Here is a 16,228-nt window from a genome sequence, read left to right on the forward strand (position 1 = left end):
TTTGCCATGCAGGCAATGTGAGAAAAGAAATGTATACGAAAGGGAGAGAAACTCTTACAGATGTGATAGAAACGATAAGCTGAAAAGCAGCCCAGGAAGGTGCTGGAACAGAGGGAAAACTGATTAAAGAGTGGGAGAGGTAGGCAGGGATAAATAAAGGAGGAGTCGTGGGTAAGGAGAGAGAAAGGAACGAGACAAAATCCAAAAGATTTTTGTTTGTTTGTTATAAAAACAAACACAGAAAGTTTGATTTGGATGTGAAATGAGAGCAAGCTTATTCAGCACTGACCCAATAAAACTCCTTTGCATTTATAAGAAGATGGCAACAGCACTTTATGTTGTGGAGTCTGAAAGAGCAGACCTGGAGGCCATAGAAAAAGCTACCGCAAACTGCAGGAGAGGAGAATGAGAGTGAGGATTCCAGGTAGGTACTGACATGCATGGGGCTGTCGAACTTGCCACAGATCTATTTCTAGACAGTTTTGGTAAAGCACAAAGACACAGGATGAAAAGTTGTTGAAGGAGTAAAAATAAAAGGAATGTAATTGTTCTTGGCACAGAAACATCACTCCCATCTTCAGCTGGATACCAGAGGCAGCAGAGATGAAATACATTACAAGAAAAAGAGAGTAAAGTGATGGATTTGGTAAAAGTGCCAAAGGACAAGGAAAGATGCGAATTGCTGGTGTGCAGCGTAACAGTGGGTAAAGACCACCGTGGGTCAAAACAGGGAGGAGATGATACGAACTTCAAAGTTGGCAATCAAGTAACATCCACTGTAAGAGACAGAGCTGTTTTGATAAATAGGTGACAGGAAGAAATGAGAGACCTGTGTATCTAGCTATACAGATAAGGAATAAGTCAAATTAATTCCTGGTCATTGTAATCAGTAAACTCACATAATGAGTTTGGCCTAATTTTCCTGCAGTAATTTCTGAGACTCCTTTCTTAAAACATATAATCCTATCTGCATAAAACAGGCAATGTATTCTCCCAAATTTTCATTTTTCCCCAAATTAAATGCCATTGACCATGTAACAATACATCCATATCTTATTGTAATGTGCACTTGCTAAAGAAAAAAAAAAAAAAAAAAAAGGTGTGTCTATGGCTGGAACAACCGTACCATATTTCCAGATGCATCAGAAAACCGACTGAAAAATAATTGTCCCAATTTTTTTTTTCTATATGGTTAGTTTATCAAATCTATTGAAGTTTTAGTTTATTAATACAGCCCATCTGATAAAATATAGGGGGAGTGTGTGTCTTTCTAAACTGCTAAGGCAGAAGAAAAAATCTTAAAATCCAGTTTGGGCTTTCGATTTTCATGGCAGATGAAAAGCTTTAAAAAATGAGATATACAGTGTTGCTGGATGCAAATCTCTTTACTGATAACTCTCCAGTCTCAAGAGCCCCATTTTCGCAACATGAAGTCACGGATTGGCAATTGACAACCTTGGTACCATTGGCTCAAAAAGTTGATTTTTTTGGACTACACAGAAACTTGAAAAAGGTTTATTAATGCCCGAGACATATTCTGGCTACATCACTACTGAAGTTCCCAAGTACATAGTCCCTTATAGCAGTAACATTTATGGACATGCTTTCATTCACCAAATATTTATTATTTAGTTATAAGTCTACTCTAAAACCGTAACTGACTTAGTTTAAACTTCTCAGTTTCTTTAAAAAATCATATGCTAAAGCAAGAAACATTTTTTTTATGAGTTGGCTGAAAAAAGAACTGAGATTTTTCCTGCCACTTCACCAAAAACAGAGTCCAGACAAGACTGAGTTACTGTTCAGCCAAAGCTAAGGGCAAGTTTCTACTGGCTTAGTTATAACTGATGTATGCCAAAAGGTATTTTCAACAAGGGCCAAAAATTGTGCTGGGAACTGCACAGGCATATGCATATAATAAAAAGTGAGTGCAGCAGGTTAAACTGCACTTTTCCAGCCTCCTCCACAAAATACAACCATGCTGCAACGACTGCAGCTATTTACAGTGATCACAGGTGTGGCAAGCCTTAACTCTCAGCAACAAGAGGGATCAAGGGAAGGCAATGATCATATATGTTATAATCATATTCTACCTCCTTGTTATGAAAAATAACTTTATCATGATCATGGTATTTATCTCAGAGACAGAATAACAATACCACGCACTGGCGTTTGAGAGGGGATGTTAAACAGGTTTTCAAACAGACAGCATTTTGTTCAAGTACAGCCAAGAATTTGGATTTTTATCAGCTTCACTGTTGGTACACGTTTCTGCTGTTTTTGGAGGGTGTACCGTTTGCTTTCTTAAAAGAGAAAGCCAAAATATAACTAGCAGCTTATACTCCCTGATCATGGTCTTCAGACTGTTGAACACTTGTTAAGGCAAGAATACAAAGTTATCTAGCCTGTACAGAGCTTTTTTTTCCGGAAATTCTGTATCCAATCTTGTTCTAGAGCAGCAATCAAACAGGCTGTCCCTCTCCACAGATAGCGTGGCCTTCAACAACTTGCGTGTAGCATCACTTCTGAGGAAAGCTTCAGCTTTTACGCACTGTACTGCAGTTATCTTCACCCTTCTGTCTGTCTTCAGGAGCTAAACGTGACTCCTGCAGAGGGGAGAGGCAGTAACTGTCCCAGCTAACACACAGCTTCTCAATTCACTTTGGCTGCATGTGCAGATACAATGAAAAGCATTGTAAAAATGTTACAGAGGGAGAATTTTTTCCATGATTATTGTGTCTGACACTTACTTGCTCAGATTACAAGGAAAAAATGAGTGCCTGTGCTTTAACTGCCAATCCTAAAACCTAATCCTGGAATTAGGGTTTTCCCCCCCTTTTTCCAAACAAGCAAGAATTCTCTCTTCCCTTTGTGCACAATGCCACACTTTAAAAACACGCTTCGTCATCACCAGTTTTTCCAAGAAGGTTACAAGGTACACCTCGGAAGCAGCTTTCGGAGGTACTCACCCTTGCCCAGAAAAGGAGATTTCAACTTGAAAACTGTACATCTATTATGCTTTATAATAAAATCCCAAGATTACTTGAGCAAAAATACCAGAAAACTTTTCTTCCCTCTCCCTTTTTTTTTCTATTACACACTGGATTTGTTAATTGGTTTCACTTCTCTATTAATGGTTGTCCACTAGTTTCACTATTCAGACAGGAGCTAAGCTGCACACTGATTTGAAAATATCCTTTACCAGCAAGAGAAGCAGCAGTAAACTAAAACTCAGCACATAAGCGATACATGTGTTTGCTAAGAAAAAGAAGATGTGTAAAAGAAAGGTGCAAAACATGACTGGCACTGTTAAATCCTGAGCCCTGGAAAAATACTTCTGTAAACATGGCAAGTGAGTAAAAACACCTTTCCATTAAAAAAACAAGCAAACAACGAACAAAAAAGCCAACAAAACCACCCCAGACCTTCTTTTTCTACTAGTCATTTAAAAAAAAAAAAATCAAGTGCTACAGTGTTCCTAAAAAGAAAAATGGAGTATATTGGAAGAGATAAACCATGATGTGGCTATAGAGAAGAGATATAAATGAGAAATAAATAAGAGGTATACACGGACATCTGGATAAATGCAGTGAGAAAGTCCTGATGACTGATACGGGCTTCCATTCCTAACTCTGCCAATATCCCCTTGATACTTTTGGGGTTCCCCAATTAATCTGCATTACCATATGAACTCAGTACCCTATGAACACCACAGGCACTACCGAGAGTGACACGAGTGATATAAAAAGCCCTAAAAATGCAAAGTAATGCAGCAGTCTGCCTCATTGTATGAGAGTTCCTGCCTTTGCAAACTCTGCAGCAAGATAAGCGAGATCTTCCTTTTTTTTGCGCATTGTGCAAGCTCTGAGTGACGCCACTTGAGAGAACTGATGCTGGGTATCAGCTGAACAAGGCAAGGCAAAGGGGGAGGAGGAGAAAGGGGAGACCTCTGTCAACACAGCATTAGGAAAGCTCTGGCAGAAAAGGACAGTCGTGGCTGATGCTGGAGGACAGCAAATGTATCAAAAGTCTGTTGTGTAATAGCACATGGAGGTGGAGTTCCCAAGTAGCGTATGGGCATTTCCATAATTAGGTAATGATATAGATCCTAGGCTTCAAGGAGGTACTCCTGCCACCTCTCTGAGCTGACATGTGTCTGCCTTAGCCTCACCTCTTTGAAAAGTTCCATCACTTATATGAATGTTGCACATCATTCAAGACACAATCTTTGAGAACAGATGCATATAAACTCAATTTTTTCATGTATATATATAAATTTAGAAGATTTGTTTTTACTTTGTCAGAAAGATGCACATAGTAGCATTTTGGAAAAGGTACTACCCAAAATAGCTACTGGTACAGCAGTTAGGACTCACAAACACAACATTCAAGCCACAGCCTCAAACATGACCTTGACTGTGGGAGACAGAGTTATTGGCTACTCCAGACTATCTTTGTTCCCAAGCCGCAATACAGAACGAAAACAAGCAATGTAACCTTGAAATTTTTCACAAAACATATTTTTTGTTTCTTGGCCAACTTCACTTGTAGCCTTTCCCTTCTATGAAACTTCCTGCTTTTATGGGAGATGGTTAAATTTTGTTGATGCAATCCACGCCTGCAAACAATGAGTCAAAGACTATTTGGTTTCTGAAACCAACCTATTCTGTCTCTTGCAAATAAAAACATACAGGACAATTTACTCTGATCACATCATTGGAAGAGACTCATTTCCCACAGCCATTAGCTTTTATGGCACAGGTTTGATGGTCCTGTTTGCACAGCTTTGCACCAATAAAAATGCAAAGCATATGGACCCAGAGAGCTTTAATCTTTTCTTATTAAATCCTTTGATTTAAAGGGAACTTCAGGATGCGCGGAGCTGTGTTAATTCCCTTGTTTCCTAGGAAGGAACATGGGCATGGGAATCATTATAGTCTGGTCATTTCCAGCTGCTAGAATCTCCCTCGGAGTTGGCCAGCTTGGATACAGTCATGCTGCTTGAGCGAAGCCTGGAACGGCTACTGCTGTATTTCATTGCTAATTTGATTTCTTGTGTATTAGTAAGCACTGCTAGCAAGTAGCACATCAACAACCTAGAATGGCCAGTATATTCCCATGTATACTATAAAGTCTTTACCTAAATATGAGGTCACGATGAATATATAGGTAAACACAAATGACTAGGTTTTGCCTGCTTAAGAAGTTCAACCTTGAATACAAGTCCAAGCTGTATCTCCCACCATCTTCTATAGCTCCAGTTCCTCAAACCAGGACCTCAACCCCAAATCGCCTCCCTAATCCCCCTTTCTATTGCATATCTAGTCTTCACCAAATTGTTGCTTTCTGCCCCATAAAAGCACTACCACTTCCTGCCACTGTGCTTTCACTCACAAACGCAGAAGCAGTGCAGAGGATGGGCAACAGCTCAGAGCTGTTTCTTCTCAAGGAGCGTCACCATAAACGACCCGATCCACAGGTTCTCAGTCCATAGCAATGCAAACAGCTCACTTCAGTTATTTTTATCTGCATACGTTGTGAGTTGGAACAAACTTACTCTGCATTACAGGCCATAATTCTCAAAGCTCAAAACCTAATGGAACCAGTCCCTCAATTCTGAACACAAAATAACTGAATTGCACTTTTACACAAGTTTTTCTTGAAACAAACCAAAAGCTCCAAACCAAAAACTGTGCATATGTGTATATTAGGAAGACATGTCAGGGTTAAAAAAAACCACTGAACACATAATACATAGTTTACACTCACAATGAGAAAACCTCAAGAATATCAGATAGAAGCTAAGACTGGTATCAGAGAGGATAACCACCACTCTTTAAGGACTTGCAGTATGTAGTCCACAAGTTTGGGAGGAGCATTTATTCAGTAGAGCTATTTTAAAAATGTTATTGCCTTCTAGAATACAAAGTGTTTGGTATTTGTTATTTCGGTAATTGTCTTTACAATAGGATTCTCAATCTTCGAACACAGTTATTGGCCCTGAGACAAATGGAATGTAGTAAAAACTTCCTGGGATTTACTTCTAAATTATTTTTGTTACTTTTATGTTCTTTAAAGGCAGAAACAGTTAGATGTCATATTTTAATTAACCGTGTGATAGCACAGCACATTTGATGATTAACAGCTGAACTAGAAGTCCTTCAAAGCTGAGTTAAACTACAGTGCTTTACTGAATATATTGATAAAAAAATGAATGAACAGAAAGATCTTCTAAGAGAACACTGAGAAATTAGTTTCTCAAATAGGAGATACATGTGGTGTTCACAAAAAAACCCGAAACCCAGCCATACCTGTCAAGGAACAAACACTGGCCAACCTCCATTCTAGGTTTATATAAACCCATTAGGTTTTTATAATTCGGGGGCAAAAATTACACAAAACATATAAAGTAAGTAGACTCGCATACTAACTATAACTACTGGTGCACATATACTGTTTGAATGCAAGCTTCTGCTTGTGCTTCTGCAACTAAGTATTCACATATGTGTATGGTCTGCAGGTGCAGCTTAAATGCTCTGTAAGGGACAGAGCACATTCAAGATTTTAAACAGGTAGTGGTTTATTTAATGTTCTGAAGTAATGCCACGACATTTCTGACAGTAAAATGCAATCCAACAGTTTTGCTTAGATTGGAAGAGCATGCTTGCTGATGTCACTAGTTTATGTCATGTCATTTTGCATCATTTGTGCCAGAGTGTAAGCTGTCTCAAGTTTTCTTATTTCCTGGGAGTCCTGTTTGTACAAGAAGATGGGATCTTGGTTCAGGTTTCCAGCAAGAAGCACACATCTGAAAGAAGCAAGTTATCCTCAGCACAGTACTAACCCCTGTCACCCTACGGAGATGAAATGGAAATAAATCAGTCTACTGTACTTAAGGGTATAAGTGGTATTCGCTTAGCTTAATTCCCTTGAACACCAAGAAGGAAGAGAATTTATTTTGGAAAGGGCAGTTACTGGTTTAATCAGACTTGGCCTACTTTTGTGATGCCACCATACCTCATGCAGTTGTATTCATAACACAGCTACAACAGCAGCAAAACAGCAAAAATACTTAAGTTTTCAGGATCTGAACTCAATGAAATACTACTGCTAACAACTTAAGTCCCAAGTCAGGGGGCAGAGAAGGGGTCTGAAGAAAAATAAAAACATCACTCCACCTGCCTGAAGCTACAAAGTTTTCCTCCTCCAATAATTACAGTTAAAATCTCTGTCTTAGTATCTCTTGATAATTATAAATATTTCAGACTCATTACTGTAACCATTGGTAATAGCAGGCATATGACAATGAAGTCATGGGAAGCATAGAAACATATGAAGAAAAAAGTCAATTATGAGTTTTGCAAACTTTTCAATTTAGCAAATATAGTCTCAGCTAGGAGTTGCTTTTTTGGCAGCTTTCTAATGCTGTGAATTCCGATCATCCTGAAACACTTACATTTTGCTCAAAGGGTTATTCTTGTTCTGCCACCAGAACAAGGGGGAATCCTGAATGGCTGGCAAGAAGCTCACTTTTCTTCTTGAAGAAAGGTTCCATTACAGTGGACAGTGAACTAATTCATTAGAGCCCTACTTCCTTCCCAAAAGCTAAACTAAATAGCCCAAGTCCATTTATGTAAACTGCCAAAAGAAAAAAATTATCTTTTAATAAAGTTCAAGTGCTTAGAGAAGAATAACATACCATATCCTACTTTGTCCATCATAAATTATGCCTGTTTAAGCAGATCAGAAAGATGTATTACATCTTTCCACTGGTTAGACAGAAGTCAGCAATTAGTAATGGACACATACAACAGCTTCTTAGACAGACTTTGCTAGAATGGAGGATGTAAGTAGAAAGAGAAATACCAAGGCCTTAAGAATTTGATTTAAAAAAAAACCCACAAAAGTTTATTAACAAGAAGGAATTGATATCCTTCTCCAGAATTTTGTTTTCTGTACTTTCAACTTGAGAAGCCAGCTTTACACAAAAATGTCTGCACTACCAGTTACAGTAAAAGCACAGGATAGTTCACATATATGATTCTTGAAAATATAACATATGATTTTAGTGTCATAAGAACACTAAGCAAACTTTAAAGCTCAAGACACAAAGCCATTCCGCTTGTCCTTCTTACCCTAACATAACTCATTAAATCCCAATCATTGCCTAAGATACACCTATCTCGATACTAAAAAAGTATGGGTTTGCTATATGCAGCTTTTTAAACATACATTGGTGATAAATAAAATAATTCATGCATGTAGTGTAGATTTTGTTTGTGCAATAAGGCCTATTCTAAAGAAGTGAGATCCCTAGCTTCTAAGGACTTACTCCCAAAAATAATGATGTTGAATCTGACTTTCTGAAAAATAAATAGCAGCAGCCCATGTCAACTTACACAATTTGTAAATATAGTGTCTTACGTTTGTCTTCTTCTACCTCCTCTTGTAGATTAGTAACTGATACAAATTGTCCCAAATTCAAGACACAATTAACGTGGACATGTTGTCATGAGTTCTTTCTAGGGACTTAAAAATATTACCAGCATTTATGCACTTTGTGAAGTATAAGGGAAATTATAATCTGACATTTTAATGTCCTCTTGTTGAACATACAACCAGATGAGGGCATATTAGATGAAGATTTTCTTAAGCTCCCATAAAGCTCCCATTCTGACATCTTTCTGATGCTCTGGAGAGGTAAATTAGATTGTACTTTCATGGAAAATAAAATTTATTCATTCAGGCCTCTTGACTAATGGGGTATAATTCCTGCTTGCTCAGTTGTTGCAGCTCCAGCCCTTGAAAGTTTAAGGACCAGAAAAGAAGCTACTGCCTCTTCAAACTGCTATACAGAGTATTCCTGCTGCATGCAATCTTCAGGCTGCCTTCACAACTTCCTTCAGGAACAGCGTGTCCTAAGTGACAGAGCCAGCCTTCCCAGAGCACCAAGAGTTATTGCTCCTCTAGTTGGTAAACTGCCCATCTCCTCTCTTTTCCCATTCTCACCCCATCTCAAACATCTTGCAGCATGGGAACATTGCAAATACCACACATGCAACCACCAGTATCATTCAACTTGCAAAAAACATAAAATAAAAAAACCCTACCACATAAACCCCCTGAAGATACATGAAATTGCAACGGATTATGAGAAGTGTACACTCTGCAAAGCAAATTTATGCATATATTGGCATAATATGCTTCTTGGGCAATATACAGATCAGCAAACCTCCCCCTCGCTATTCTTCAGAACTGCAACCTACAGCCCACTCAAACACCCAGGTTGACTTTCCTGAACATGGTCCAATACCCCTAGGGAGCAGATCACCCACACAGAGTCAGGAAATTAAAAATGGGTTTTCTCTTCTTCTTGGATTGTTTTAAGTCTTAGTGAAAGAACCGTCTCAGTGCTGAGTAGCCCATACAACACAGCTTCTTCCACTGAGCCCCAAAAGGAAATGGGCCAGTACAGAAGAGAAATCAACACACAAACACTGGTTAAAGCTATCATGATGTATCATTTATTTCAGACTTTTTGTTTGTTTGTTTGTTTTTTGTGCAGGGACATTTCCCAAGCACCTCTCTTCAAAACCAGCTCTTCCATGGGTGGTTTGAATGACTCTACCTATTCCTTTGAGGAGTAACATGGTAATGATTTATGAAACTTTCTAACTAGAAGGAACACAGATGAGAATCTGACATGACAAGATTGCCAAAACATCAAAGACCCAGATGAGGGAGCGCAAATGTTTGCCATTAGAAATCATGCTATTGGGATAAAACAATCAACAGTTGTCCCTGCCATGATCGCAGATTGTCTACTTTCCCAAACCCCCTATCTTGTCTTTCCAAATGACACTTTAAGAAAGACTGAAAATACCAGCTTTTAAAAGGTCAAGAGATTTGGCAACCATGGCTACGTAACAGAATTGTTGTGGGACTGTTCTCCAACTCTTAAATTAGGGATAAAAATTTTCACGCTGTCCCATCCCTATGTGCACATCACAAATTAACTCCGTTTACGTAATCTTCATACAGGAATGACTACCTAGATATTTCTAAAAGCCCCAAGTACCTTAGTTTCCAAATTTTAATATAAGTAAAACCTCCTTTTGAGACACTGCTAAGATTTGAACCAATGTCCTCTGTTAACCTTGACCAATCAGTCATTCCTCAGTATTTAAGCCCTACGTATTCCATGTACTTATACAGCAGATAAAGAGTTTCAACAGTCTAGTTTCTGAACAAGGCCAGGGAACTGACTGTCTCCACTGAAGTGAGCACTTACACAACTGGTTAACACAATGCATACACATGCTCTCGCTGTAGAATCCAGCTTTTATTCAATTCACTGGTTTATATCTTTAGGAGTTTTTCAGGTTTTAGTGTTTAAATATAAATTTGGGATCTGTAGAAATCAATATGGAACTAGCTCCATTCTTATGTCAGGTATTTGTTTTAGTTGGCTTAGTGAACTGCAAATTTCCTTTGGTGAGACTTACTGAACAAGGGACCCTTTGTAGAAGGCTGCAACACTAACCTTTTAATCTGAGCTTACAGAACCTTTAATTTGGGACTTGCAACTTTACAGCATTGTGAGATTTCCTTTTGTGCTCCTCGTAACTCCAAACCCAGGGCCAAATTCTACCTTTACTTATCCCCAAGCAGTAACTCACATCTCAAAGTGCAGTTTGCAGAACAAATACCTCAGGTATCATCAAACCATCCATTTTTTCAATTAGAAGAGCCACAAACACTCCAACAAGAATGAATAAACTTAAGTTGTATGTGCATTTCATATTCATTTCAGTCTTTTTTAGAACTGGAGATTCAAGGAAACAGATATGCAGGTTCTGCCAACTCTGCACATAAATAAACTGAACTTGCTGATGGCACGGGAACAGCACGATGCTTTTCTCCATGCCTAGCACTTTGAAGGCAGAAGCAAAGAGGAGTGGCTGCTTCAACAAAGCTGTGCTGCCAAATAGCTGTACATGGAGCTGCTGCCCAGAGTCTCTCTCGGAACAGCCTGCAGAAGTTCAAAGGATCCAGGTGGTGCTGTACTGGCTGATAGAGCTATCACAACCAAAAGTAAAAAGCACACAACAACAACAACAATAATGAAAAGTTTCATGTGTTCATTCACAGAAAAACAAAACAAAACACTCTACTTGCCTCAACTGTGGCTCTAGCCTGTAAAGTGATTATGTATGAAGGAAAGAATTCAGTGTGACTTTCAGCTTTCATGAATTAGCAGAGGTTTCAAATGAAGAGGAAAAAACAAGGTCTATCTGAGTTACAGTCTGCCCAATCTGGAGGCTGTTGTCACAATAAACACGTAACCCATGACGTATCACCCATGTATATTTTCACTGTCAAGCACAACAAAGAGAGCAGGCATCCTTTGGAGCAAAAGCCCCATGCACAATCTTCCCCTATGGCATTCTGTTCCAATGCATTATTTGCACTAATGTGTACCCAGGAGCTACACTCATGAGCAAGCACAGCAGTGCACTCAGGCACAAAACTAGCCTCTCCATAAAGTTTCAATTAGCCTTTCAACTCAATTATGCTGCATAAAAAAGAATCTGGGATACTAACTACAAGATGTCATGTTTCATAAGGAATTTAATAATATTATATTTTATTTTTCCTATTGACATTTAGTTTGGTTTTGAATTCAAAATATGAAGCCAAAAAAGCAAAATAAATTATCCTATGAAAGTTAACAAATTATTCCATTGTTTTTAATAGCACTGGGCAAATCGCACTGAATTAGGCATGAATTTGTCACATATGCAATAAAGAACTTAAGACTAATACACTGTTCCCATTGTAAATCTTATTTTTAGAGGTTACATGTTAACATTTTAAATTAACTCCAGGCTTAAACTTGGAATATGCATTTATTCCACAAGGAGAAAAAAAAAAAAGATGATTGATAACTTGATCTGCTTTTCTGACCACTACTAGTTAAAGAAGATTCTTTATGAAATACTTGACTAACCTGATAGCTCTGTCTAATCAACTGCTGTACAATCTAAAGGTACATTTGCACGAACTCCTCTCAGCCTGCATGCATCAAAACTGATGCCCAGGGTTTGGGAAGCCCTTCCACAATTTGAGGGGTTATCCACATTTACCAGAGCCTTTGCCACCACCAGCACCACTGCGACCAGGGAACTGTCAGCATACAGGTTTGTTACCCCAAGGTAAAGAGAAGACGATCTTCCCGTAATTCTGTCAATTTTAAACCCTGCCTCTAAATGCCATATAAAGACGTAAAAACGAGTTGTTTTCATCCCTAAGAACTCTCCATCTGCAGTCTGTGACCCCTCGGAGGGTCTGTGTGCCGCTTCTCGGAGGCTTGCGGAGGGTGACCGGGCACTTCAGGACCCACAGCACCCTGGAGTGCGATACTCTCCGTGGGCTCCCCACACTCCTGCGGAGCTGCCACCGCTCCGTAAAGGCTGGTCGCCCCCGGGATGGACAATTAAATCACCGGCTCACACTAGCGGTACTCAAGCAGCAGTGTGAAGTTTGGCCAGAGGCCAGCCGCTCCAGCCCGGCTCTCCCCGCAGGTACCCTCCGCCCGCCGCTCGACAGCTCCGCCTGGCCGGCCGGGGCGGTGTGCGCCCGCGGCGCCGAGCGGCCCCGGCTGTCAGGGCTGTATCCCGGGGGCAGCCGCCGAGCCTGGGCATGCCCTCCGTCCACGCACGGCCCCCGCGCGAAAACCAAACCCAACCCCAACCACGACCGGCCAAGGGCACGGCGAGCAGCCCGAGGGGCTCGGCAACTTACGGCGCTGGCAGAGTCCCGGCACGGCCGCCAGCAGCCGGGCCGCCCCCAAGAGGGGTCCGGGTCCGCGCTGGCACTTGGGCACGGAGACGATCCCCGCGGTGAGGCACGCCAGCAGCGGCACCCACATCATGCGCCGCGGCCGGCACCGTTCCCGTTCCCGCTCCCTCGCCCTCTCCTCGGGGCCGCGTCTCGGCGCCGCGGCGCTCTGAGTCCCGGCCCCCGCGGGGGCGGCGGCGGCGGCGGGGCCGGGGGAGGGGCGGCGGCGGGCCCGGTACAGGTAGGGCGCGCGGCGGGGCGGGCGCGGGCCGCCGCATCTCTGGGGCAGCGCCTGCCGCGCCCCCGCACCCCGCGAGGGGCGGCACCCCGGCGGCGGGGCCCCGGCCGAGCGCGGAGAGCGGCTCCCTCCATCCGCCTCCAGCCCGGCGCGCAAGGGGCGCCCCGCCGCCCGCCCTGCCCGGCCGCGGGGAGGCACTTGGCACCGCGCGGGGAGCGGCGGAGGCACCGCACCTCCCTCAGGGAAACAACCTCCCGGCGGCTGTCCCCGCCCCCCCCCCCCCCGGCTGCCTCCCCCCGCCGGCCCCCGCCGCGCACCCCCGCCGGGGCGCCGCGCCGCCAGGTGGGCGCTGCCTGCCGCCGTCCCGAGCCGCCGCCGGGGTTGTTTCTCTGCGCCGCGGGGCCGGGGTTGGGGGTGGGGTGGGGGTGCGTGTGCAGGGGAGCGCGGCCGGCGGTACCGCTGCCGCCCAGGCCGCCCGCACAGCCGTCGGGCGCCGCCGCGGTCGGTGCGCTCCGGGCCCGCGGGTCTCCCCGGTTGCTAGGAGACGGCAGCGGGGCAGGTTCCGCGGGCGGGGGCGGGCGGGGGCGGGGCCGGGCCCGGCGGTGAAGTCACTGCGGCCGCCCGCGCCTCTTTGTTCAGCGGCGGCTCGCGGCGCCCATTGTTCGCACCGCCGCTGCCCCCCGGCCGCGCCTACGGCCGCCGCGGGGAGGCGGGCGAAGGCCGCCAGCGCTGCGCTCTGCCGCGCCGCCGTTCGCCCGCTGCCTCGGCCCTCGCCCAGCCGGCGGTTGTGGCCCTCTCCCCGCGTGAAGCCAGCGCCGCGGCCGGGCGCTCGTGTGTCCGTCACCCTCCCCTTTTCACCCGCCACCTCAGAAACTCCTCCGTTCCCGCCCCGGAGCGTCCCTCCGCCGCCCGGCCAGCAGCGCGCCCGGGCCCTGGTGCAGGCCGGCACACTGCTCCCCGCCCCCCAACGCACCCCCGCAACCCCCGCCGCTGCCGATTACTTCACGTTACCTAAAAGTACCTCCCCTGCTTTTATCGCTCCTATCGTCCTCCCCGAGTAATTTCTGGTTGGAGTTTCCACCCCATCGGGCGAAGTGAGAGTAACGCAAAGGTTAACTGTACCCTGGGCCGGGCGGAAAGTACCTCGCAATGCGGGCCAGGAAAGCCCCGCCGGGCCTAGGTGCGTTCTCCTGCCCAGCCCGGCTCTGCTTCCCGGCTCTCCTGTCGTTAATGTTACAGTTTTCCCCTCAGCGGAGGCGTGGGTGGTGTTTCCCCGGCAGGTGAAACGCACCTGGGCACCTCATCCTGTCAGACCCACGTACAGCCCCACTGCGGGGGTTGGTGTGCCGGCCGCGGGCCTTGGGGCCTCTGGGCTGAGCACAGAGCCAGCAGTAGCCATCACTGTGTCATCACTTCATTTCTGTTGCTACCGAGCAGATGTCAGTGCGCGTATGATCCCAAAATAGTATCTCGATGCGGCATCCAAGTCTGCTTGTGCAGGGTACAATGTTAATAAATCATGCAAATGCGAACAGTGTAAATACTGTGCTGTTTCATAGTCTCTGCAAAGGAAAGGCTGCTGTAGCATTTTCAGACCCTGTGCTAAGCCTCGTGGTGCTGAGGTAAGGATGGTTTATCATCTGTGCGTCAAAGGTCAGAAACTGAACACGCACTGGGTTTGTTCAACGTCACTGAGGAAGAGAGAGCAATGGACCAGTCCTATACTCCCACTCTTGGGAGTATCATCTTTCTGCTTCATCTCGGAAAAATCCCTCGTTTCAGAGATTTGAGTGTCATTCCTCAAATGGCCATGGCCCAAATGGGGATATGGGATGAGAGAAAGCCATATGCAGTGATGGTAACACAAAAGGGTAGCATCTATATGACTTCAAATACCGTGGCATTCTTGACCTTAAAGCTCTATGATATCAGAGGTCACATTTTCAAACTATGTAGGTGGTGAGCTACATGTCCCATGACAGCTCAGCTGGGTGCTGTTCTTTGAAATGAGGTGCACTTGTGACAGGTGAACTAAACCCAATTTACTCCTATTTGAGACTGTGATGTCTAACTGCTGCGTCATCACGTTGCAAATTCATGGTGATTTCAATGTATCTGGAAAAAAGGGTCCAGGATGAGGCATAAAGAAATTCAAGCAAATACCTTTAAACAAAATCCCAACAGAAGCAAAAGTTACTGGCACTGAGATCTCTCTACTTTGGGATTTTTACCCGCATAGTCTAAGTAGTGCTGATGGGAGGAGGAACAGAGCTAATACTCCACATGGATATATTCTGTATGAATCTCTTTATCAGATCAGAACTTAAATTATCATAAGTGTCATAAACAAAATGGCTCTGTCCTCAACAGCATGAATTGTCTTGTGAATTTGTAAGCATAGGCTGTTCTCCATACAAACAGGAAATAGCGTCCATACATGCACTGCGCTCGATGAGAATGATATCCGAGGATTTGGCATTTTGGGCCGAAAGACAATACTTACAATATAACATGGAAGAAAAAAAAGGATAATTTTCCTATAAAATCTGAGAATAAGGTAACCAAAATGAACACACTCTAGTCATTAATTTAAGCACTGAGAACATAACAGAAAGGATGTCAGTGTTGGGTGAGAACTAGGCACTCTGAATTGTAAAAGTCACCAGTATCAGCAGTGACAAACAAGCCAAGAGCTGAAGGTGCCAATAGTTGAGGCCTCTGTGAGTTGAGGCCAGTGTAACTGTTCAAAATATTCTGCTGGTTTATGTAAAATACAGCTTCTCCCTATTTTTTTTTTTTAGCTTCATTCCTCCCATGGTGGAATCCAAAGACTTAAAAATATTTACTTTGCAGCTATAGAATCTTTGAATGTATTGTTGTTTAGACAGTGTTCATAATGCAATAATATAAGCCGCGTCTCAAAGAACATTATGCAGAAGATTTGAATAATAATTCTAGTTTTGTAACTGGAGAAATTGAATCATCTAAGGTCACATAAGAAACTTGTAACAAGAAGTTTAAGACCACTGGAACTGGTTGTAAGTCTTGATCTGTTCTCCTATCTACAGGACCACGAATGCTTGAAGTAATGTAGTTGTGGAAACTCCATCCTTGGAGATATTTGAAATTCATCTGAACAAGTCCCTGAGC

General features: G+C 43.6%; 1 protein-coding gene across 3 annotated transcripts in view; it reads right to left on the reverse strand.

Moving 5' to 3' along the window:
* Positions 1–13,568, reverse strand: part of ITGB8 (integrin subunit beta 8) — a 65,555-nt gene extending 51,987 nt beyond the window's left edge. For 2 of the 3 annotated variants that reach the window (XM_054817799.1, XM_054817798.1), the window contains exon 1: positions 12,805–13,568. In XM_054817799.1, the coding sequence (XP_054673774.1) occupies positions 12,805–12,934 (130 nt within the window). In that variant the 5' untranslated portion in view covers positions 12,935–13,568. The remainder of the gene's footprint in view (positions 1–12,804) is intronic. The other variant, XM_054817800.1, reaches the window with a different exon arrangement.
* Positions 13,569–16,228: the final 2,660 nt, after the last annotated feature.

Source organism: Grus americana, chromosome 2 (genome assembly GCF_028858705.1).
Source record: "Grus americana isolate bGruAme1 chromosome 2, bGruAme1.mat, whole genome shotgun sequence".
NCBI classification, from domain to species: domain Eukaryota; kingdom Metazoa; phylum Chordata; class Aves; order Gruiformes; family Gruidae; genus Grus; species Grus americana.